This window comes from Asterias amurensis, chromosome 3 (assembly GCF_032118995.1).
Source record: "Asterias amurensis chromosome 3, ASM3211899v1".
Classification (NCBI taxonomy): Eukaryota; Metazoa; Echinodermata; class Asteroidea; order Forcipulatida; family Asteriidae; genus Asterias; species Asterias amurensis.
Window position 1 is genome coordinate 13,997,516 of NC_092650.1, and position 25,306 is coordinate 14,022,821.

At 40.3% G+C, this 25,306-nt stretch overlaps 1 protein-coding gene across 1 annotated transcript in view; it reads left to right on the forward strand.

Moving 5' to 3' along the window:
* The window catches only part of LOC139935069 (glycine receptor subunit alpha-4-like), a 162,408-nt gene that overhangs the window by 66,777 nt on the left and 70,325 nt on the right, over positions 1-25,306 (forward strand). The window contains exon 2 of the mRNA XM_071929525.1: positions 23,413-23,684. Within this exon, the coding sequence (XP_071785626.1) occupies positions 23,413-23,684 (272 nt within the window). The remainder of the gene's footprint in view (positions 1-23,412; positions 23,685-25,306) is intronic.

The following is a 25,306-nucleotide window of genomic DNA, read 5'->3' on the forward strand; positions in this document are numbered from 1 at the left end:
TATGAATCTGGTATGAATCAGTGTCTATGGCAACGAGCTTGTAAACAGATTTGTAAAGGATAGATTTGTAAAGTGTGTGATGGAACCTTTATATCCCAAATTAGCTTTCCAGTTTCCCCGCCTTTCATCTCTGTTGAAATCCGGTTTGAATCCGGGTTTTCGGTTCTAAGATGACAGCTTGGGCTTTTCAGTGGTTTTATTCAACATCCAAAAGTCACTTCCTCATCTGCATTTTATACCTTCAGGTAATACAACTGAAAACGTTGAAGCGAATCCCGCTCGAATCATTGCCATAAATATATAACTAGCAATTAATAAATAATAATGTCAGATATTGTGTTCAATGCCGTTGTAAACGAGGTTTCAGCCCACGCCTCTCGTTGGTTTCATATTCTACTTCTTCTTGCATGACATAGAAACACCACTGTAAGCCCAAACATGCCTTGATGAATTATTGCTTTATATTTCAGATATACTAGTCAATGTCCTATGTTGAAATCATAAATGGCTCCATATTTTAAGAGGTTTTTTTCTTCCTTTTTGTTTCACATCTAAGTGTGTTGTTAATACATGCCCAGACATTGTCTGGGTTAATTTATGGTTAATTGTTTGTTTGCTTAATAAATTAAGTTATATAGCCTGTAATTTGGTTTCAGCTATACCATCGACATTGACAGGACTTGAAATTGATTTTATACACAATGCTGGCAGAGTTTCGTTTTGCCCCTCCTAATCAAATTACTGCCCCATGTTTGGTTGACATCACTTAAAGGACGTGTGGCATGGTCCAGCTTGGAATGTCATGGGATATGAGCTGACACTCGTGTTGTTATGGTTAAGACAATGGATACATGATTTGAGGCATCGATGGTGAGGTATCAATATATATTTGGTTTGCGGCAACACCATGTGTGTATCTACTTGCCAGGTTTGTTCTTAGGAGAACTGTCTTGCTATATTCTATAACTGTGGACGAATATATCAGGGTTTCGGGAGACTTCTCAATTCTGAAATAATGAATTGTCCTGCTTTCATCAACTATTACCTGGGAGGAGGAGGGTATAGAAAAATCGGCTCGGAGTATTACATTAGGATCGTTATTAACTGCACTACATCGGAGTGAGTTCTCAGAATTTGTCTCAACGTTTCGACTATCTTGCTCGAGTCATCTTCAGGGGACTGAAGAGATATGAGAGAAGCTTATATCATGTATATATTGTCAGCATGTGCTGACAGCCAAAACTGCAGGGTTTTGATAATAATATCTCCGATTATGTTGACATTGATATTGTTTTAAGATGTAAATCTGCAAATGTGACAATGACAATGGATCTCATGTTGGATTTACTATTTATGAATCAGGTGCTCTTCGGTGTTTAATATTAAAGCTTACATTGAATAGCACGTATTATAACACCCCTTACCAATATTTTGCCTTTTCATTGGTTTAGTCTTAGTTTTGTCTTAGTTTTGCTAGACGACAGCCGTGTGAAGTGCATCGGTTTGCCGTGCGCTAGTCCGAAAGACTAGCACACGGCGTGAAGTACCCAGACGCCCATTGCGTGTACGAGGATGATAAATTAATAGTCTGTAACCATTTCGGATTACAGTAAAAGCACAGTAAAAGTTTTCGCAATCTGTATTCGCGTCGTCCGTGGATAGCATTCAGGTCTGTAACTTAATAGTACAGTATTTATAAATGTTTGGGGTGTTATAAAACAAATATTGGCTGCTTTTACTCGTGCAATTGTATACAAATATTGACTGCTTCGAGTGCTATGGTTAAAACTATGACTCCCGAGGTGATCCACGGAGCGTTCTATTTTTCCGAGGCGAAGCCGAGGGAAAATAGAACGCTCCGGGGATCACCGAGGGAGTCATAGTTTTTAACCATTGCACGAGTAAAAGCAGTCAATATTTGTTTTATAACACCCCAAACATTTCTAAAACCTGTATTATTATTATTAAGTTACAGACCTGAATGCTACAATCCACGGACGACGCGAACACAGATTGCAAACACTTTTACCTACTGTGTTGCATGTAGTGTCGGACAATCCGAAATGGTTACAGACTATTAATTTATCATCCTCGTACACGCAACGGACGTCTGGGTACTGCACGCCGTGTGCTAGTCTGTCGGACTAGCGCACGGCGCCATGTGCTAGTCTTCGGACTAGCGCATGGCAAACCGACGCTCTATCACACGGCCGTCGTCTAGCAAAACTAAGACATGTCATGTGACGCGCTCTAAACCAATGAGCAGGCACAATACTTGCAAGGGGTGTTATAATTTAAACTATGACTCCCTCGGTGATCCCGGAGCGTTCTATTTTCCCTCGGCTTCGCCTCGGGAAAATAGAACGCTCCGGGGATCACCTCGGGAGTTATAGTTTTAACCATAGCACTCGAAGCAGTCAATATTTGTATATTAAACCCTCACTGTTTTTTGTTTTATCTAGATGGCTACAAAGTAACTATTGCTCTATGCACCGTGCTTTTAAAATAAATATCTTTATTGCACAGCTCAAAATTTGAGAGCAAAATTTGATAACATTGTTTTGTAACCAGGTTGCCGACTGGTGAAGCTTTCTATTCTGAACTTATTGAACTCTTATGATTAAAGTGCTTTCATTTATGATCAAATAAGGTGACAGTCATCTATCACTAGAGTAAATACTGTGACCTGGAGAGCCAGTGTCGTGGTTTCAATTAAACTGTTTGGATACCATCTTGATATAATAAGTAATGTTTACTTCCGTTGTTGACCGTTTTGATGTAATATGTACAGGTTTTTCTTCCTGACCTGTACTGTTGCACCAATGCGTGATTATACTTGGGAGAGCGGAAACTCTATGGTCCTTTTCGAAACCACGACTTCGGCTTTGGATTCAGCTTGAGGCTCTGTCTTTTCGTCTGAAGCCCCCGAGTGCATTAACACAAAGTACCCGCAAATGCAACCGGCGGGGCCAAGCTAGCCTGAGACGACTCCAAAGCTGAAGCTGTCGTTTCGAAAAGGGCTATGGTAAATCCTCGTACATTTCCAGCGGATCGAGTCATATTTGTACCCGTTGAAAAAAAAAAAAAACACACACTCATACCCACTCAAACATATAAAACTGCAAGCAACGCATCCAGTCATGCTAAAGCAAAATGTGTGTCGAAGTATAGGCTACGACGTAAAATATTCGCTTCGCTTTCGTAATTCGCATGAAAAAAATACCAAAAACCCCAGGCTTAACGCAAAGCCTGGATTTATATTGCTGCAAGTATGCTGTATTCGAGTTGTTGCGCAAACCATATCCGTTTCATCTGCATTTCTCTAAGACGTGCATCTGCGAAGAGGGTTTTATTTTCAGCTCCTTTCCAATTGGTGTAAGAGTGACTTAATAATGAAGACAATATTATTGTAAGACGCTAAAATTCACCTAAGGAGCTCAAGGCGTACACGAGAGTGAATTCTCACACAGACAGGAAAAGGAAATACCACGAAATTGAAGTGGTAGGCCATTACAGCGACTTAACTTCATCAAGCCACATCTATTATACATAGAATGGTTCAAACGAATTCACATGAAACACATCATTACACTTTAGATTTTATAATAACGTGTTATGTGCACAAAAACATGTACATATGTTAAAGCCCGGTTCATACTTCATGCGAATGCGAATGCGAAGCGAATTTGACGTGAATGGGACGTCCCACAACCCTCCTTTCGCAGCAATATTCGCAAGTGAGTTGAGCAGAGGGCAACTGCTGTGAATTGTTCGTTGCGAATTTGTGACGTCAACATTCGTATCACATTCGCATTCGCAGGAAGTATGAACCGGACTTAAGCCACCTTTAAATGTTCTGCACACACTTATAGTTTTGATACAAATGTCAGCTTCTTTGCAAACATCTTAAATGTGACCAGCGAGGGAAAGGGAATTCATGCAGATAAAGGTTATCATCACAAACTGGAAAGAAGCAAGTGCTAATAGCCTTTGCATAACGAACCATTTTCGCAACAAACATGAAAGCAAAGATTTTGTGACGAAGAAGTTCCCACTGATCAGAACTATTACCAGCTATGAAAACAATCTCCTCAACCCCCCACAAAAACAAACCAAGATCTCCCCCTTTAAAGCTTCTTCAGTCGTTACAAGAAGGTTTCCTAACATCCTCACGATCTTAGAGAGAAGGTCACTCAGAGACACAAACAAAACATTCTGAGAGCAGTTGGCGAGACAGTCTAGGTATACATGTAATGCGTCATTTACTTAGGACTCTAGCTTTTATCCCTTCGCAGGCCACAGTTATTGAACTAGCTCGCGTGACGATATCTCTCTGGGGAGGCCCACTCGCCCAAGACAGCGCGGTGTACACGTTGTCTCAACGTTAAAACTCAACGGTGAGACAATTTTCTTAGGCAAAGTTTCGATTTGTTGTCGCCGTTGAATAATAATTGTCTACGGAAGTGATGGCCCACAGGAACTGCTTGAGGCTCCTTGGGGGACTGGCTTACTACTGGACGTGGCATCGCCTTTTTTTATTTTGATATCACCGTTTTTCCAACAACCTGGCGGGTCTGTGAGGTGCTTAAGCGCGAAGTTTGACAGCACTGACGGTTTGTCTAACCTCCTGGACCTGTCATATATATTTTTACACGCGCTGTGACAAGACAAATTATTGATTGGCTTTGGAAAACACTGTTTGCTCTGTGATGACCCAGATTAAGTTGGAAACCAACATAGCTGCTCCATAGCACATTTGTGCAGATGACATGTCCATCCTCTTCAGCGTGACTGATCACTGGTTGTAATGCCACTTGTAAAAGGAGCACTGAAAATAAACTGGCAAAAATATTCGCCATCTCTGGCCGTATTGAGGGCAGCATTCAAACGGAGACTATGGATATTCCCAAAAGTCACCGTCAGGTTAGATGGGTCCCTTGTCTTATGTCCCAATGATTTCAACGCAGAGATTTCATTGGATGACGTGCAGTGACGTAAGCTTTCCATATCTGTGTTAGGATTGGTCCGGGTGATGTAATTTTATCATCTTGCAACTTCGATCGTGCAGCGTGTACACGATGTAATGTTGTTTTGTTGTTATATAATAACATGTACGCGTGAGTTGACTGCCAATCTCCGTGTGAAATTAATACGAGGTCAAATGTACATGTAGCAGCATCCAGTCATGCAGGTATTTGGCGTTATTCGTGAGCCCGAAGTGTGACGTCAGATGTTCAGCTCAGGCTACCTATAGGTTTTGTTTTTAATCAACATCTTTGACATAATTTCATTGATTTCAGGCGAAGTCATTTCGCATGATTCTTACTTCATTACCGTCTTTATAACAACGAGGCACCTGGATAAAAATAATCAGACAATTTCTTTGCGGGTCAATACCTTTGATGCCTTTACTTTTGAGTGCCCATTCTTGGTAGCAAATGATATCAGGATACGTCTTGGCCTTAAACATAATAATGAATATTAGTTCAAGTTTTCCTGAAGCGGCTGTTGTAGAGGTGTGCGGCCCCAACCATGTACCTAAATGTAGCCCGGACCTAAATGTAGCCCCAAACATGTACCTAAATATAGTCCGGTGTGGCGGTTTCAGTCTTCCGCCGTGTTCAGTTTTCCGGTTGACGTAGCTGGACATTTCAGTACGTTGGTCGAACGGTTTTAGCTTTCCGGCGTGTTCAGTTTTCCGGGTAACGTAGTCATACAAAAATACCGCCGCGAGTACCCTGGCGACTACTGTGGTTCTCTCAGTGACTCCAAATTGTTTCTGTTACGATTCTTTTCTGTTTAGTCACGTATTCATGCGTACAACTTTAAGCAGGTCACACTGCTTGTGCCACTGGTTAAATACAGGATAATTTGCTTGGTCTTCACACCAAATTCTCTCATACGGTACACGCGTTCGCCGCTCGTTGTACTCGTGGGCGCCGCCATGACAGCTACCGGAGAGTAACATGGATGACTCAATACGGCACTATGAATGGACTACTTTCGCTTGCTGTACGCAGGCATCGCATGACGTCATGTTACCGTATTTGGTCATTCGGAAAACTGAACACGGCGGAAAGTTGAAACCGCTACACCGGACCTAGGCCATTTTTTCGATTTTATTTGAACGCAAGACCATGGTTGGCTAGATCAATGAACTAACTGGACGATGACGTTACAACAAAACCAATCAAACTAAAGTACACATACACTAGAAGAGACACCTGCAGACCAACGCACGGCATCGGTATAAATCTACGGCACATCGATAAGAAAAGTTCCCGAAAAGGAAAGGATAAACCACGGAGGGAGAACGGGAGACCGATTGAAAACTTATCCCTCTGGGTCTGTTACTCTGCCGGGAAAGCTAAAATACACACAGCCTTTAGAAAAAGGTCGTATTAAAAGGCAAATACCTGTGGTGTTTGAAAATGTAGATAGCTTAAATACAATACCATTCTGTGCAAATTTCATTTAAAAAAAGTTGTAACGCTTTCGAGATATCGCCGAAAATCTCGATCGCTTGTATCCACTCATAATGAGAAGTCCTTAATTGGAATACACAATCACTGAAATAATCCTCAGATGTAACATTTTCACAATCTATTTCTCTGAAGGGAAGCGCTTCTTACCAAGTTTTTCTTTTAAGGAACTAGCCAAGGGTATACCATCCGAAACCTTCAATTTATTTACAATAATAGTTTGACCAGTCACGAGGGGTGTCGATGACTGGGTATTTTGACTTTTAGCCATTTTTGTACCAGTCAAAGTTAAAGCAATTATTTCATGTACTAAGCAATTATTTGAATGTTGCAGATCACGTAGCTATAGCCCCAGGTGTTTGTACGGACGTGTGGATAACAAATTAAGACGGCCTCATTGGTTGAACCAGATGACCGTCTTAGGCAGTAGCCATCGATCGACCAATGGCGAGACATTAAAGTGCCGCTCATGCTGTTGAAAAAGCCGCGGGGGGGGGGTAATGCTCTACGTACAGACAACCTCGTCTGCAAACATTGCCCTAAAAGTAGAGACGTAGTCTGAACATCGGATGTAACACTTTGAACTTTGTGAATTACGCCAGAGATCCGTGTTTAGCCGTTACGTCAATCCCAGTCCATAATCACCTTTCACCTACATTCATCACACATACACACTGCATGCTGCATGCATACAACCGAAAGATCAACTGAAACCAATCAAAACACATGGTAAGCTTAAAAAACCGCCACACACCGGGGCCGGGTCGACCCGGGGAAGCTAAACGAACGCACCCATTGTAGCCGATGAAATCACTGGTTCTGTAAAACAAATACCTGTCTCGCGTATAAAGACCGGGGACCAGTCTAAGTATTATGTGGATTTCATGCCATACGAAATAAGACAAGTTGTCAAACTCGTCCGAACTAGTCAGTGCCTCTCCCATGGTAATATGACGTGAACCCACCCCCGCCCACACCAAGTTATGAAGTTGTTAGAGATGCAAAGTAGTCCGTTGATCAATGCGATAAATTAACACCATTAGAATAACTGGTCACTCAAGGCTCGCGCATCAAGTATAAAACCAAAGGAATTGTGTCTCTTTATTGCAAGATGCAATCGTATTTTAAGAGGTCTGTTATCTCTTAAGGGGTCTAGATCAAGCTGTACCAGCAACCGCCCCACGGGCAACGTGGCACTCAATACATGAAGCCAGTGTAAGTGAAGACTTGAATACTTGAACAGGATGGGTCAATAATGGGGGCTCTTGCACTAGGGCAACGGGGGCATATGATGTTGGCTAAATTGAACATGAGAGAAGGGAAGATTTTCATTTATTGTAGTTAAAGAGACACAATGCCTTGGATCGGGCGAGTTGGTCTATGAAAAGCTTTTGTAACCGTTTGCTATAAAATGCATATGGCTAGAAAGATGTTTTATAATAGAATATAATGATCCACGTAAATATGGCTCGTAGTTGGATTGGTTCCTTTATATACGTATGGAGTCATATGTGTGACTAAGGGATACAAAGAGTAAGAAAAAGACATGGTTAACCAGTGTTACGGATTGCTGTAATGATACCGCATTGCCAACCTGTTTTTTGTTTAACGCATTGGACCAAGAAGAGACGAGGAAACAAAATAGTCTGGTACCTTCATTATGAAAACCAAGCTTATAGACCTTTCTTTTGTTGATAAACAAACCGCCTTGGTTGGCATGGTCGGCCGAATGTTAGTAAAACACTCAATCGTAAAAACAGATGTTTTAACCAATTTCAGCATTTTCTGCAAACGTTCAATAAGAAAAATACCTCTCATTATTATTTGTTTGTTTTTAACAAAATAAACAAATTTGGTTACATTATTACCAAAAATAGCGATCTTTTCTCAACTTGCACTTACGTCTTTCCATAGTTTTCCAATCTGGGTTGGCAAAAACTCGGGCTGTGACGTTGCAAAAGAAAGGTCTATGCCAATACTGTATTACCGAAAGCGACAAATAGTAAATGCCGTTGCGTATGACTCGATAGAGGGGAAATAGTCTGGTCCCGATATATGAAAACCAAAACTTTACTTAATGTGGTGCAGGGAACACGACATAATTGGCCACCAATAGCAAAGGTCGTTGTTTATGAGCCGGCATGGAAGAAACAAAAATAGTCTGGTCCCGCCATATGAAAACCAAACTTGTACTGACTGTGGCCGCCACTACGGAAGGTCGTAGTTTATGCTGGCCTGACATTATACACGAGTTGTCATCTGAATCCTGGCGTGAATAAATTTGTGTCAAACACCCTCGACAGCTTTCCTTCTTTAAATTTAGTTATTATCGGCGGACAAAAATGGACAACGAATTGACACTGGTCTGGAGAAAACAACGAGATTAGCTCCGGTTGTCATGTTGATGCTCTCACGGTTTAAGATCTGAATCTTGTTTCCAATTGATGTAATCAACTGCAAAGACAGAGCAGATCAGCCACAGCGACTTCTCAAGGTGGTTTTGGCGGGAATTCACGAATACGATCACTTTAATAAAAGGTCTGATGGCTGTTTAACAGCCATCAGACCTTTTAAGGCACTGGACACCAATTACCCAAAATAATTATCAGCATAAAACCTGTGATAAAACCTTTATACTTTATAAAGTATAAAACATTGTGAGAAACAGCTCCCTCTGAAGTCACAACTTCATAGAATAATTAAGCTCAAATTTTCACAGGTTTGTTATTTTATGCAAAGGTTGAGGTACACAAAGTGAGAAGACTGGTCTTTTTGACAATTACCAAAGGTGTCCAGTGCCTTTAAGGACACTGCTCAAGACTTTTACCTCTCCCAGACTGGTGACCGTCTGAAACTAAAAAGTACTGAACACATTTGTAATCACTCAAAATAATGGTTTAGGCACAAAGGTTTACTTGGCGATTTAGCTGCTGATAGTATAAAACACTGTGAGAAACTCTGAAGTAACGAAGTTTTTGAGAAAGAGGTTATTTCTCACACTAAAAAAACTTTAAGCTTTAAGCTCTTTTGACCAATCTGACACCACACAAAATTTGTTCAACAAGTTTCTTTTTTTCTCTTGTTTTCCCTTCATTTTTTCTTCCAACTTTGATGACGAACTGAGTCAAAACTGCATTTGTTGGGATACACCAAGTGAGAATACTAGTCTTTAATAACAGGTGTCCAGTACCTTTAAGGAAGAGTCTCGTACAATATAGCTGACAAGGACACTGTGCTTTCATGTTACACTTGCAACCACGATGACCACCGAGCAAGACATTTAGCTCTCCGAGACAGGTGATCGTTTTAAAACGTGATAATGGAAAGGAATTGTTGTTACACGGGCCCAGGGCGTTTTAGGTTGTACAAAGTTGACGTGTTTTGAGTGACGGATAAACTGTTTAAAAGCTTGATCCTTCCTTCAGAATTTCGAGGATGTTTTGTTCAACTTAAGGTACTCTGACCCGAGTACTGGAAGCTGCATACAAATAAACCATAAAAACTAGTTCAATTTATTCAAATAGTATCAATGTAGATCCAACCAGAGCAGTTGCGAACACCTGCTGACATTTCGAGGGAGATATATTTCGTCTTACAAAATCGCTTTCTGTAGAATAAATTTGATATAAGTTGCTCAAGTCTCAGGACCTCTTGCACTATGGTAGTAGTTTAACTAGGGTTAACTTACTCTATATAAGCCAAGAAACCTGGGAACGTCATCATGCTGTGCTTTACAAAGCGGGCGGATAAGCTCCGCCTTTGCAAAAGCGCGCAGCTTTTATACTGTCTTGTGTAGTTGCAAAGATATCACGTTTCAAGGAAATTACTGAGTATATACAGTGCTATTAAACACACATCGGTGTATATAGGTCAAAACCAAAATGAATATTCTTTATCCCTGATGCAAATGTAACATCTAAGATATCTTATTTCAAATGAAAAGTGTATCAAACCGACATCAGTAAGATGAACACCTTCACAAACCAGTTTCTTTGGTTGTTTGACGTTGGCAAGCACAAACAATTTGTTGATTTGTAGCTTCCAAAGTTGCGGCACATTGTCCCCGGACAGCGAAGTGGACCACGGGGAGTAATGAGACAACCCGCGCACCGTTTTTCACCGAAAGATGTTTGAACTTTTTTCTTAACATTTGTAGAAACACGATCCACCACTCAATTTAACCAGGGGTGTGATTGTGTGCGTGTTTAGTAAGTCATTGCCCGTGACAACTGTAAAATTTCTAGCCCCTCTTCCCCCCTATGGCTCATGCCAATTAGGATGTTGGTGTAGAGTATCAGTAAGCTTGCCAACACAATTCAGGAATGCACTATAAGTGTCATTGCTTCGTGAAAAGAGACAGTGCGTTTAACACGCTTAGGTGACTGTAACAAAATACCTTGTAGGTTAATTTAGAAGACGATCCAGTACAATTAACAAAAGGGACAACTTGTCACTCTGTATTCATTGCCGGTGTCAATTTGACTTCATTTTCTTTTGACCTTTTTAGATTTCTCTCTGCTCTGGTCATTGGATTAGAAAGAGGCAGCTGACAGAACGTCCTTAGCAATAAATTTAATTTGTGACACATCGATCAAAATGTAGGCAGTTGTCAATTGGCAAATATTGTACTTCGTCCGTACGCGGAAACGAATCAACGGCGTCTGAAATAGCCGTTGTGCGTTAGGGTCAAAACACAAAATATGCTGAATCGAGGTGATACAGCCAAGCACACGAATTCGCCTAAGTTAAGAAGCTACTCTGCAAAAAATGCAAACAATAACACCAATTTATAGTTTGTTTTGCAGATTTTTTTAAAAACATTCTATTGTTTTAGTTTTAAAACACTTGTACCTGTAATGTGACAGCATCTATTGGTAAATTAAAGCATTACTCTGCAAAATATTTTGAAGTGTAATATTGTGAGAAGAAGAAACTGACTGCCCGAGAGTTGTGTAGGTTTATTAAGAGAAATGAACAATATTTGCATTTATGTTCAGTCGTGGACAAAATTGCACAGCATTAGACATTAGACATTCAAAGTGTCTTTTGGGGAATGTAATAACGTTATGTTTTGTGTGTATTTTCATCAGTGGAATTTGTCCGTGTCCATTAAGCGTGCCCAGTTCAAACATCATTACTCTTCCCTCTGCATAGGCATATCTGCCCATTTTTACGAAGAATCCTTGGGTCGATCTCACAAAGAGATACTAATCTTAATTTAGGAATACCTAGTCCTGTAAGATATTAAAAACTTAAAGCTGGTGGTAAGTTAGGACGAGTAACAAGGGCCGAGTCACAATGCAGCGATAACGAAAACGATAACGATCACGACGCAAAGAGAACGCATTCTATTGGTTAAATTGCTCCACGCAGAATACGCAGTTATCGTTTTTGTTATCGCTGCAGTGTAACTCGGCCTTACTTCGTCCTAACTCCGAGATAAGACTGATATTAACTCTTAAAATCCACCCTAGATCAGTTCTTGTCAACAAGCAATGGTTATATTGTGTTTCATTCTTGCATTGGCTAGCTGAAAACTTTCAAAATTATCTTCCACTTGTCAATAAAGGGATCTACGGCATGTCTTCCATGGTATTAAATCCTATGAAGTGCATGCCGAATTTGTTCCTATTTTTGTGGAATTATTGCGGAATCTCTGGAACTGGGAAACGTTTATCCGGCTATTGTCACGTACAGAAATGTGTACATGTGCTGCGTTAGTCACGTACAGCGTCTGAATGCTTGGAGACGGAACAATAATTAACATGCCGCGGGTGGTTAGCAAATGCTCAAAACCACCGTGAAGATCGGCAAGAAATGCATGAAAGCTGATTTCCGTGTAGCTTGACATAATGACTATGCCTGCCTCACCTATGTTGCACCCGGAAGGTTTAAACACTGTAGAGTCTATAGAGTGTGCATGAAGAAGGGGGGATATGTGTCCAGAGCAAACCGATTATCACAATCTTTATTCCCCTCCCATACATCTAGGCAGACTCAAACTTCGTGCGGTGTCTTCCTTATGAGTCATGTCGTCTTCCACAATATTTAAATTCTTTTGTTTCATAAAATACAGATAACAAATAAATCCTGTCTTGTTTTCTTTGTGTTATTTAAATTTGTCGTCGTCACATTGACCATCGTCCTCATAAACACTGTCATTTTTATATTTGTCGTGATCTCATTCAGCATCATTATTTTTAATAGCTTTGGCAATTCGTCCCAATCTTCCTAACTTCGCATTTTGTTATTAATTTGTAATCTACAGACCATGTGAACTTTCACAATAAGTGTGACATTGTACATTCTTTGGCTAGTCTGGCAGGCAAGTTACTGAAAAGAGCCAGTTCGGTCTCGACGTTTCAAACAGTATACTTTGCCCGTCATTCTCCTGAAGACAAGTAGAGTTTACTGTTCGAAACGTCGAGACCAAAAACTGCTCTTTTTAGATCCACCACTCCTTCAAAAGAGATTTTACCTATGATTGTACCCGCAAGTTTAATATTCATATTTACATTTATAGTTACTTTTATTCTCCACACAATGCAAAGCATCAAACACCATTACTAGACCGGTTATTGTCAACCTCTGTAATTGTCAACCTTTTATTGAATATTCATTCCCACTGTTTAGACAACCTTCCCTGTCCCCCATCCACTTATCAGCTTTACAATTACACTTTACCAATGATCAGTATTCCCGTGTTTCTCTCCCATGTTAAACACCGTCATCTTCCCCGAAGCAACTGTCGTTATTTCCACCTGTCCACCATCAACATCCCAAGGTGTCTTAATTTGAACCCCCGGTACGAGGTTGTAGACAGCTGTGGGGGGTGCCATTTTAAGACGATTTTGGTTTGGGGGGGGGGGGGGGGGGTGGGGTGGGCTGTAAATCGGTTTTTCCTTCATCCATGCTCTCATCAAGCTCTGACATCGAACATAATCACAGAATCATTTAAATTGCGAGCAGAATGTCAAAGAGAGACGTGACACCAATGGATCCTTAGTCTTAAAAGCACTGGACACCTTTTGTAATTGTCAAAGACCATAATTCTCACTTGGCGCTCCCAGCATTTAAATAAAATAACAAATCTGTGAACATTCTTGCAAACTCAAATGATTGTTCGACTACACATTGTGACTGAATAATTAGCTTAGGCCATGTTATGCCACATGAATGGCTACAATTTAACTGGTACCACGACAATGGCAGCGTAAAATTCGAGGTTTGTACTTACTTTGTGTACTTAAGAGGCAACCTTGAAGGTACCTCCTCGAAGGTACACATTTCCAAGTGACAGGCATTTTGATATCTTGCTATAACATTTTGGTTTAAGTAATATTCGGAGTCCTTTGACAGGGATCTACATAAATATGTGTCATTATGTTTGTCTTTTGTTGACCTGAAGTTCTGTGGTTCATTTTAAAGAAGAAACATCGGGATGAGTGTTGGTGTGTTTATTGCATCATGTGCAAACAATGTATTGCATCTAATTCGAGATTTTTTTTTAAACCAACCGTAATACAGCATTTTTGATTTAAAGTCACCCAATAGTGCACACCATCTACCTTGTCAACATTTTCTCTCAAAATAAACTGTGTAACGTTCAATTTGTCAAACACTATGTTGAAATAGCTTGTGGTAGATATCAACGACAAACCACAAGAGGGGACAACAAAGAGACCCCACCTGGGAATGCTGAAGACTGGAGAGCTCCACACAGAATTTTGTATGTTAACAAAAGTCTATGGGGAAATGTTAACTGCAGGGACAAAGAAAAGAACGAAAATATGCTACACAAGGATGCATTTTTGAGAGTGCGTTGTTGTTGTGTTTGTCTATTTCTCACTCTTCCGGGCAATCTTTTGTCCTTGAAATGATAGAGTGTCCCTGGATGACCCTGTAAAAGGACAAGCCTGCTATGAAATACGTAATCTTGTCAGAGAAAGGCTTGAGGTTTTACTAAAGGTTATTTTTGGAATCTCTTGGGTGTTGGAAATAACACTACTTGACATTGTACTTGTCTTGTTCATCAAGGTAGAAGCTGAGCTGAACTTTGATTGTGTTCTTGGACGGCAGTGTGTTGTGATTTTCTTTGTCCTTGTCTGTCGCTGTAGATGCTTTAGATGTCTTAAGACGGCTGAGGAATCCTTACAACTTAATCTCATGAAGAAAGCACAAATCTTTCAAAGTAGGGGATTGTGAACAAAGATTCAGGCATTTAATGTGATTTCGTAAAACCAAACACAAAAAATGCTTAATATATTGAGCTTCAAGACGAGACAAATTGTGTTCCATTTGTTCCGTGTTGTAGATTCTGTAGACTAGGAAAGAGTTTAGTTATAGGAAATAGCTTGTTTAAAGGCAGTGGACACTATTGGTTAGTACTCGGAATAGTTATTAGCAAAAACCTTACTTGGTAACGATTAATGTGGAGAAGATGATGGTAAAAAACATTGTGAGAAACGGCTCCCTGAAGTAAAGTAGCTTTCGAGAGAGAAGTTATTTTCCACGAATTTGATTTCGAGACCTCAGACTTAGAATTTGAGGTCTCGATATTAAGCATCTGATAGTCTTGGTTCCAAGACCATTGGTGTTGCGCGGTCACACACAACCAACGTTCCGATTATGCACAGCAAAAACTGTACACGCTTGTAATGAACGAACGCTAGCGGGCGCTCTGTTTCTCTGATTTCCGGATCTCACCATGTCTGTGCTCACCAAGGTCTTGGATATTTGCAAATTGAAGGCGTGGCCAGACTATGTAAATGACTTTTAGTGTATGCAATATTCATATCACGTGACGACTTGAAGATGACTATTCAAACTAGATCGAGTCAAAGGTCAATATGACCTGCGCTCTATTTTTTAATAATCTTTGCCTCAAAGTGATTCCGTGGTCATATTAGGCCTATTAAAAGGAAAACAGTGAAATTTCAAGTATAGACTACTTATTCAGATTATGGATATGTGACGATTTGAAATCGTAAATAATGGTCAAAAATCGAACGTAAGATTAGCATTCAGAGAGTCCGTGTAACGGACGCTTGTATGGCCCCACGGCGTGGAGCAATCGGAACGTAAGCCTTGTGGAATATCACGTACCGCCCATGCCGTGTCTCGTGGGGGTTGGAGGTGTTAAATCCCAGGCGCTATGAACTCCCAACTTGCGGGTGTCGAATCCGTTGTTTCTTATGATAGCAACGTTCCAATATGCTCAATTTTGTTTCATGGCCCCCTAATTTCTTTTTGTTATGAGTTTTCAGGTAATGTTGATGATGTCAAAACGTCACATACCGCATTTTTGTTATATTGACAGTGTTATTGTGGGAGTAGCTTAAACAAATTATGAGAATTTTTTATAAAAGGTTGAAATAAAAATGATGATAAAACAAAATTCCCTCAAAGCATAATTTTGTCAAACAAAGTATTATTTTTCAATTCTGTGAATGAAGAGTTATTTTTGAGGTAATTATTAAATTGGGCAACTAGCGGAATTTATGACCCGACTATAGTCGCCTCAAATAACTGCGACTTCGATATTAGTCGCGAAACTAACTCCCTTTGCCCCAGATGCATCGTGACATATTGTTTGCCGAAGGGGCATCTGAAATGATTGAAAGATTGTGTCACTGACGTCTGCATGGTTGTGTTTTGTAAAAGGTTTTTGTGAATAGTCATGAGCGACAAAAGTGGTTATACCAAGCAGGAATTTGATCACGACTACTTTTATAGTACGTAGTCTTAGCCGCATGATTAACCAAGTTGAATAGCAGTAGTCGCCACTCAACAAGCAATCAAAATTCACAATTTCTCATGAGTTGTTCCAAAAGATATGGTTACGACTTCATTCGAAAAGATATTATATGGTTACGTTCCAAGCTACGCAGCTACTCGGCTACGTTTACGTTCCAAGATACGCTTAAGTCTACGTTCCTTCAAGTTACACTATAATATCAAAAGGTACGTTTTCAAGCCCGAGTCAAGCTACGCTTACGTTCCAAGATACACAGCTACGTTTACGTTCCAAGATGCTACGCTTATGTTCCAAGATATGCTTACGTTCCAAAAGATATGTCAACGTTCCAAGCTACGCAGCTACTCAGCTGCGCTTACATTCCTAGATCTGCTTATGTTCCTTCAAGTTACGCTATAGTATCAAAAGGTACGCTTTCAATCCCATGTGAGGTTACGCTTACGTTTCAAGATCGTAGCTACGTTTACGTTCCAAGATATGCTTACGCTCCAAAAGATATTGTTTTGTTCCAAGCTACGCAGCTACTCAGCTATACGCTTATACACTCCAAGATACGTTTAGGTTACGCTATAATATCAAAAGGTACGCTTTTAATCCTGAGTCAAACTATGCTTACGTTTCAAGATCTGCAGCTATGCTTACGTTTCAAAATACGTTCTCAAAAAGATGCTTTTGAATCCCTCAAGATTTCCTTCCCCCAAGATTAAACAACTTTCACTGTGAATAACACTACAGGGCCCACCAGTTATCTGTTTGGCAGAAAATACTGTACAATTTCTTTACTATCCAAAAATTTAGTTGGGCACTAGCCACAAGTCTACAACATTTCAAATTTAATTAAAAATTGGTTCAGTAACCAGTTTCTGCTAAGCAATACTATTTTGTGCTAAGCAAATTGTTGTGCCAAATACAGGCTTCATGAAATTGGGCCCTGTCACGTCGGGAGCATAACCCCACGATCGCATTTCAAACTGCATCATGGCAATGCAGAAGTCTGTATCTGGATATTAATAGAAAGGTTTGTGGTGTTACCGCAAACCTTAATTCTATATCGTATTTCCACCACGCATAGTTTCTAATCCTACTGATCTGGATATTATTATACTCCGATAAAAACGTAAACCCACACACAGGTACAGAGTATAGCAAAAGTCGTGCAACGCAATTACTGCATGCATTGTACACTGCATGCACAACACTGATTATTATTCATGAGCCAACCGCTACGCAGCCTCTGATTGGCTCCACCGGAAAGTCGGGGGAGATTTGCCGAAAAACAATAAAAAAGTTAAGACCCGTCGTTGCAAATATGCAAGACCATGGTGAGATCTAAATCAGAGAAACAGAGCGCCCGCTAGCGTTCGTTCATTACAAGCGTGTACAGTTTTTGCGGTGCATAGTGACCGCGCAACACTAATGGTCTTGGAACCAAGACTAAGCATCTGAAAGCACACAACTTCGTATGACAAGGGTGTTTTTTTCTTTCATTATTATCTTGCAACTTCGACGACCATTTAAGCTCAAATATTCACAGATTTGTTATTTTATGCATATTGAGATACACCATGTGAGAAGACTTGTCTTTGACAATTACTAACAGTTTCTAGTGTCTTTAAAGTGAAGTACTCTCGGCGGATATTTAGATTGTATACGCTGTAAAGGCAGGGAATAAAGCACTGCAGCTGTTGTTAATGTTGCAATTTTGAGAAAAGATTCCCTTGTAAGGAATGTGGTTGTATGGAAAGTGATTCAACGTTTTCAATCTGAAAAAATTTTTGCTCGAAACATCAGACTTCTTCCTGCGTGGACTTAAGTGCTCTAGATTGTCTGTGATGTCTCAAAAACTTCACCACCTTTTGAAATGAATCGTTCACAGTTTAATTGACTCAGGTATGGCCCTCTCTGGTGATCTTTGGTGAGCCATACAGGGTTAGGCGTCCCATTAAGTTTTTTTAGTAGCCTGAACAGCCTACGTCACACTTCGAGCCTCGTGAATAACGCCAGAGACCTGCCTGTAAAACCGTCGTGTGGATTCATCTTTGACCTCAGTCATTTCACATAGAGATACCCAGTCAAATTCTTTTGCGGACGTGACAGCAGTGATTGTTTGGGCATCTTTCTGGATCTAGCAGCAGATAGCGACCTGTCTTTATCTTTATTGATAAAGACAGGCCCATTGTATCAGAGTATCAGAAAGATTCATCTATTGTGCTTTTAATAAAGTTGAACTGCCTCTACGTGAGTGACAGTATTTTGATCGCTTGTCTGAAGGCGCATCCTCTCTACTCTAACATTGAGGTCACGTTTTGAAGGCATGGGGCACTTACAGATATCACCATCGGGATTTGATACGTCTGGCTGTGCACTTGATACGTTCGGATCCTTGTAGTATACTTCCGGACTGGGATTACTTGCTGTCGAGTTATGGCGGTGATGATATTAAATTTATGTGAAATTTCGTTTCTCTGGCTGTGCAAATTTTCACAATAATATATCCCTACTTTTTAAGTTTGTGTGATAAAAACTTAACAAAATATTGTTAGCATTCATCCCTGAGTTATTATTGCAGAGTGTTGTACTTATGATGGCATACACTTTTGGTTAAAGCCATACAACGTGTATAAAACAGCGCATGCTAAAGTTCACAGATTTACAAATAACTTACAGGGTATAGACGGTACTGGTGGCAGATTTCTTGAAACAGACTTCTTGAAATAATAAATGCTTCTTTTTGAGAAACCATTTAAACATATTATCAATTCCTCGATTTATTTTAAACACATGTCATTTCCCGTTAATTTCTCCCGACTCCGATGACCGATTGAGCCTAAATTTTCACAGGTTTGTTATTTTATAAAGTGTGAGCCTTTGGAAAATACTGTTTACCGAAAGTGCCCAATGGCTTTAAAATGTATGTAATGTATGAAAAAAGTATTTGTAATATAAGTTATGTTTTCCAGTGTCACTTTAAGTTCCCAAAAGTTCGATACTTTGAGGTGGATTATTTGACCTAGCAGCAACCCCGTCAAAACATGCCCCTCTCAAATCGCTCCGTATTGACCAAGCAGACGCCGATCTGGATTTAACCGATCACACCAATGCGACGAAATCATGGGTCCAACAATATTGAAACTGCTGTTCGTTTTAAATTAGAAATAAACATATTCTGGGTTCTTGAGTAGGCGTGATCGAGCATGGGTATTTGAAATTAAGTTTTTGTCTCGAGCCAATTTATTCTCAAAGGGGCACAATTATTGCTTTGTGCAAACGAATAATTTATCTCACATGGTCTTATAATGTTCGAGCATTTGCTTGCCCAGATCGGTGTAATGAATAAGGGACTGTGATGGTGGATCAAAAGTTACGTGCTATGTTGGAATATCCCATTTTCCCAAACTATCGCCAGCTTTCAGATTATAAATAGCAAAACAAGTAATAACTTACAGCAAAATTAGTGTTATATACGGAGCCAAGTTTACAATAAACTTCTGTTTAAACCAAGTCACAGTAAAGTTTAGGAAAACGATTACAATCTATTCATATATACCTCAGACAGTTTCGCTATTCCTATTGGTGTAGAGCGCGTCACGTGGGTGTGTATAAACCTTTGTTTATGACCAGTAAAAAGTGTTGAAACATGGACGTGACACGTGAGCTTCCACCTGTGCTTAAAAGACAAAGTTCTTCATTCCTATTGGTCGAGAGCAACGGCTGGAACAGTTGTGCCACATCACGCGATACGCGCGACGCGCACAGCATTCCCTTATAAGGAGTTGTTTACCCGAGGGCCCGGGCCTTACCATTTGATAGCTGGAGGGGTGTTGTGTTGAAAGAAAACATTCGTCTCGGTAAAATTATTAAGAACCAGCCCTCGTTGGGTTTAAACCACTAGTTGAAAATCTCTTCACCACACATTGATTCCCTTAGTCTTTCATGGGGCTTGTATATTTAATAAACACGAGGGTCTTTTCTAATACTAAAGCACTAGACATATTTAGTTATGGTAAAGACAAGTATTCTCACTTGGTGTTTCAAAACATATGCATCAAATCTGTGAAAAATTTTACTCAATTTTTCATCGAAATTGCAAAAAAATAATGAGAGGAAACACACCCTTGATTCACAAATTCATGTGCTTTCTGGTGTCTACTAAAAGGCCTCATCCCACAATGTTTTATACGATCAGCAGCTCTCCATTACCCGCTTATCACGTCAGTTTTTTATTTTTACAGCAAGGCGAGCTGAATAATCCTGGGTCAGATGATGCTCTGTAGTTTAACATGAAATCAATAAAGTGTGCATTCACCTTATGGTCCATGCACCACGAAGGCAGGCGCTAATGTAGATTTCAACATTTCCACCTGCATAAACCATCGTGGGATGTTGTTATAAATAGAAGAGAAATTCACCCAGGCACATAACACGCTGGAATTTCATCCCCAAGAACATTGCACAAACGCAACTCATGTCTGACTTAAAACGTAGTTTCCAGCCAGTTGTGTAAAACATGAGCGGTTATGTTTTTAGATGGATAACATTTTAACTCTCGGTTATGGTTCCCTTCATCCGTGAGGCACACATAAAAGGTAAATGATTAAATACAATGTGAAGTCACTGTATGACAGGAGCAGTCATAAAGTCAAGCGTGAGCGCCTACTGCTTTACAAAACGCTGATAATACATTCTGATTCATCGTGCACCTGTAAAAAGTTAACCTAAGTCTTAGTCTGTCTTAATGTCACACACACACGCACATATTATAATTACATATCCAGTGAAATTCACATTGATTTGCGGGTCTGACAACACGTTAAATATACAAAACTAAAATAAGCACTAAAACCCCGTGTAGGCTACACGACGATAACAGCACAAGCGCCTACTTAGTAAAACAACAGGTAAGAAGTAGCAGTTCCCAAAGAAAACCCTATCATTCAATAAACGACTAACTTGCACTGTGAATAGAAACGAATGCGAGTAAAGCTCGAATCAGGTTTTGAAATTTCATGTTAACAAGTATGCACATTGTATGCCTTGGTTTATCTCAGCTACACTCTACACATAAAGGATCAGAATATACTCAGTTCCAGATTAAAGGGGGTTCTGGCCCATACCTGTGTCTGTTTGACCCGTATCTCTGTCTTTCTGACCCATATCTGTGTCTTTCCGACTCATATCTGTGTCAGAACGATCCCAAAATGGGTCAACCTGACGTTCAAGCTTTAACCAATTTGGCTATGTCGTGTGGGTTTCCTTATTTTGATTTTCCGCCTTTATTTTAAACAAACATTCTTTCCTCGGCCTCTTTTCAGCCTTTTGGTGTCCGTTGTTTGAAAATATGGATGTGTTCAAAATAACTTGACTCCCAAAGTTGAGTTAAAAATGTTATGTTATCATTTTGTGCTTGAATTTGTTTGGTTTTCTCGTTATGACACCGCACTTTGACACTGTTAATATACAATAATTTAGGATACTCAAACGCACCGGTTTTTCCTCAAAAGGCTTTTCAATAATTTAGAATTCATACGATGCAGTATGCCAATGTACGAATATTGCATGTTGACCTACTTAGGCCAGACACATCTCCTTTTAGTACATGCCTGCCGGCAGCGTTTATGCCAATTTAAGCCTTGGTGTCAATGCCTAGCTGCGTGAGTACTTCAGTGACGTTCACGGCCATCAACATTGTCTTAATTAAGGGTTAATGGTCCTTGCAGATCAATCGAAACATACATTGTACAGCTCATGGCCGTGTTAAAACCTTCAATCAGGTCAAGTTTGGGTGTCGACCAAACATCACCAAAACTTACAACTCTTACATATCCATGGCTATTTTTAAACCTTCAGTCAGGTCAGGTATCTGTGTCGATCAAATATTACCAAACATATACAACTCTCACCAATCCACGTGACGTTTGACGATTCAAATGGGTCAAGCTTTGGTGTCGATCAATCGTCACTAAACATATGCAACATATACCCATGGCTACGTTCAAACCTTTAATCAGGTCGAAACTCATTGTCGACCAAACGTCACTAAAACATGTAGAACTCCTGCATGCGTTGGCTTTGTTTAAATCTTGACTCTGGTCAAGTTTCTGTGTCGACCAAAGTCTAACGCATCAATGTTGGCTCAACAGCTCTAACGGTGTTCTATGTGTCGATTAAAATATACAGTGCCCATTTCTAGCCGCCATGTGACGTTGCAAGTTAAGGCCACTGATTAGAAACAATGCCCTTGGCATTAGCAGACGTCTGTGCCCTTCAAACACCGCAGCTGCGCTGTTCAACAAGGCGTAACCTGATTTGGATACAGTTGAAAAAGCTAATCAATGAATGTAAACTTGTGGATATTGACAGATCAAGGGTGATGTAATGGGCCTTCCTTTAACATCTTTGACCATGGAATTTACACAACCTTTCTGCCTCAAATATTTGCAAGCTCAATTAAAGCTAATTATTGCAGTAGGCATTTACAATGAACATCGCAACAATCTTTAGTTGCATTCCTTTTTTCGCTTATACGGTAAGAAATGTCAATAAAGCCACCATACAAAGCGAAATTTAACTGTATTTTTGTAAAACCCACATATTTTGGGTTGAATGGAAAACATCTAATTATGGCTGAGTTCCACATAGAAAACTTTGTCCATTGTATTCAGACTTCGAACGACTGCACACTGTTGAAGACAAACCCTAACTTATAAAGTTGTAGTATAATTCTAGATTTGGACATATGGATAAAGGATAGCCTAGCAGTCAACCAGAGCTGGGTTTTACACAAGAGTTTTAACAAGATTCATCTTACGACGAGTTGTCTATATACCGCCATAGTGACTTGTATTGTGACTGATCACGAACTTGACTTGTATTGTGACTTATGCGACGTGTATCCTTTTGCAAATACAATTATTACTGACACACAAGATAGTAACTTTGATTGATTCACAGCTTAAGATTAATATAAGCTCTATGCGAAATCAGCCCTCCGTCTCTCCCGTGCATGTATTCTTTTTGGAGAGGCCAGACCTTGTGCAAGCTTGGGCGTCTTGTCTGTGATCTCCTGAAAACCTGTAACCTGTAACCTGACGTGTGGGCTTTTAAGTACTCTATAATAAAAACACTTTCTAAAAATGACTTATTTAATATTGGACAAATCTATTGTTCTTTCAGCGTGAAGAATGACACTATGCAAGGGACCCCGGACCCACAAGGTAGCAGCAACAAGACTGCTAAATGCAATCCGACCGTAGTCAAGACGGGAGTCAGTGAATCCCAGGCTAGTACGACGGGTTCGGAGGATTCCGAAGGCTCTGCTAGTGAAGAGGCGATTTATAAGATGCTCGGGCAACGGCAAGCTGGCCAGCCGCACGTTGCGGAGTCGTCCGAGATTCTGTATTATCTTCTGCGACCGTACGACAAGAGAATCAGGCCCAACTTGGGGGGTAAGTTTTGAAAACTTCACTGCAAGTTCACTAAGAAAGTTATTACTTACAATTAAAACTTTACTTTGCTATCACAAGGAGTTGAACAAAGGAGGGCCCACGATTGCAGGTGTTTACACACTTGTGTGTGTATTGTGTTGGGGGCAGCTCATTTGATGCCGCCCCTTCTAACAAGTGGATCTGACATGTCCCCCACATCCCATCCCCACTCCTTTGAGTTAGGAGGTATTGAATTGTGCTGTACCAGCCAGGCTCCAGTGGATGATACCAATGCCTACATCCTTGTGGACTGTAAAAGGGGGTCACCCTGTTTCGGCCCGGTGTGGCGGTTTCAGTCTTCCGCCGTGTTCAGTTTTCCGGGTGACGTAGTCGGTCATTTCTGCACGTTGTTCGAACGGTTTTAGCTTTCCGGCGTGTTCAGTTTTCCGGGTGACCTCTCAGCAAATACCGCCGCGAGTACCCTGGCGAGTAATGTAGTTCTCTCAGCAGTGACCCCACATTGTTTATATTACGATTCTTTTCTGTGTAGTCACTTAATCTCTTGTCCTATCCTTACATGTATTCATGGGAACAACTTCAGGCAGGTCACACTCTGCTTGCATAAAAAACAACTCATACGATCCACGCGTTTGCCGCTAGTTGCACTCGACTCGTGGACGCCGCCATGAAAGCTACCGGAGGGTAACGGATAACTCAATACGGCACTAAAAATGGACTACTTTCGCTTGCTGTGCGCAGGCATCGCATGACGTAATGCTACCGTATTTGGTCATTCGGAAAACTGAACACAGCGGAAAGTTGAAACCGCCACACCGGGAGTAGTTGGCACGTGCCCCTGGTGGCAATTGATTTGGGTCAACAGCCCACACCAGTTAAAGTGTAGCCCTCATCCCGTTTGGCCCCAAAATTTTAATTAAATTTACCTTCATGGTTTTAACGGATACAAACTTCAAGCAAGCAGCCGAAAACAAATGACGCCATCTAACAGCGGAAATATTATTTGACATATCACGAGACTTCATAACCTATGTGGATCGTGTCATCGGGACTCCAGACACCCTTTTGCGCTAGTGTTGTGCATCTTCAACCTCTAACATGATAATCACAGCACGTTAAACGCACCACTTGTAGTGTGTGAAGTCCACTGGTACATAAAACGCGATTTTTGCAATGCATATGGATAAAATAAACATTGACAATGAGTAGGTCTTGTTCTGCATTAATGTGTTCATCGGCAAAAACAAGAATTTTGACAACTTTATTGGATTTTTGTTCGGAACGATTATAATATTCAGTCTGGGAATTTTGCTTTGTCAAGACCATTGCGGTTGGTTTCGGAGTATCACTGTGGGATTGTCGATGACAGAATTATTGTAAAAAAATTAAAACTGTGTTAGAAGAGCTTCAACATTTAGTCGTCAGAAATAATTATCGTTTTCTCTTAATTTGCTGTGGTGAAATTGGCTAAATGTTTTTCTCAGTATTGACATTTTGGTATCAATTTGTATGTACCAATAGGCAAGGGTTTTTTCTGTTGTGATTAAAAGTTATGTGTTTTTTGAATTGTTTTCTAGCAGTTGGTCAATGGAGTGGTTAACCAAACGTACATTTTCGTATATTAT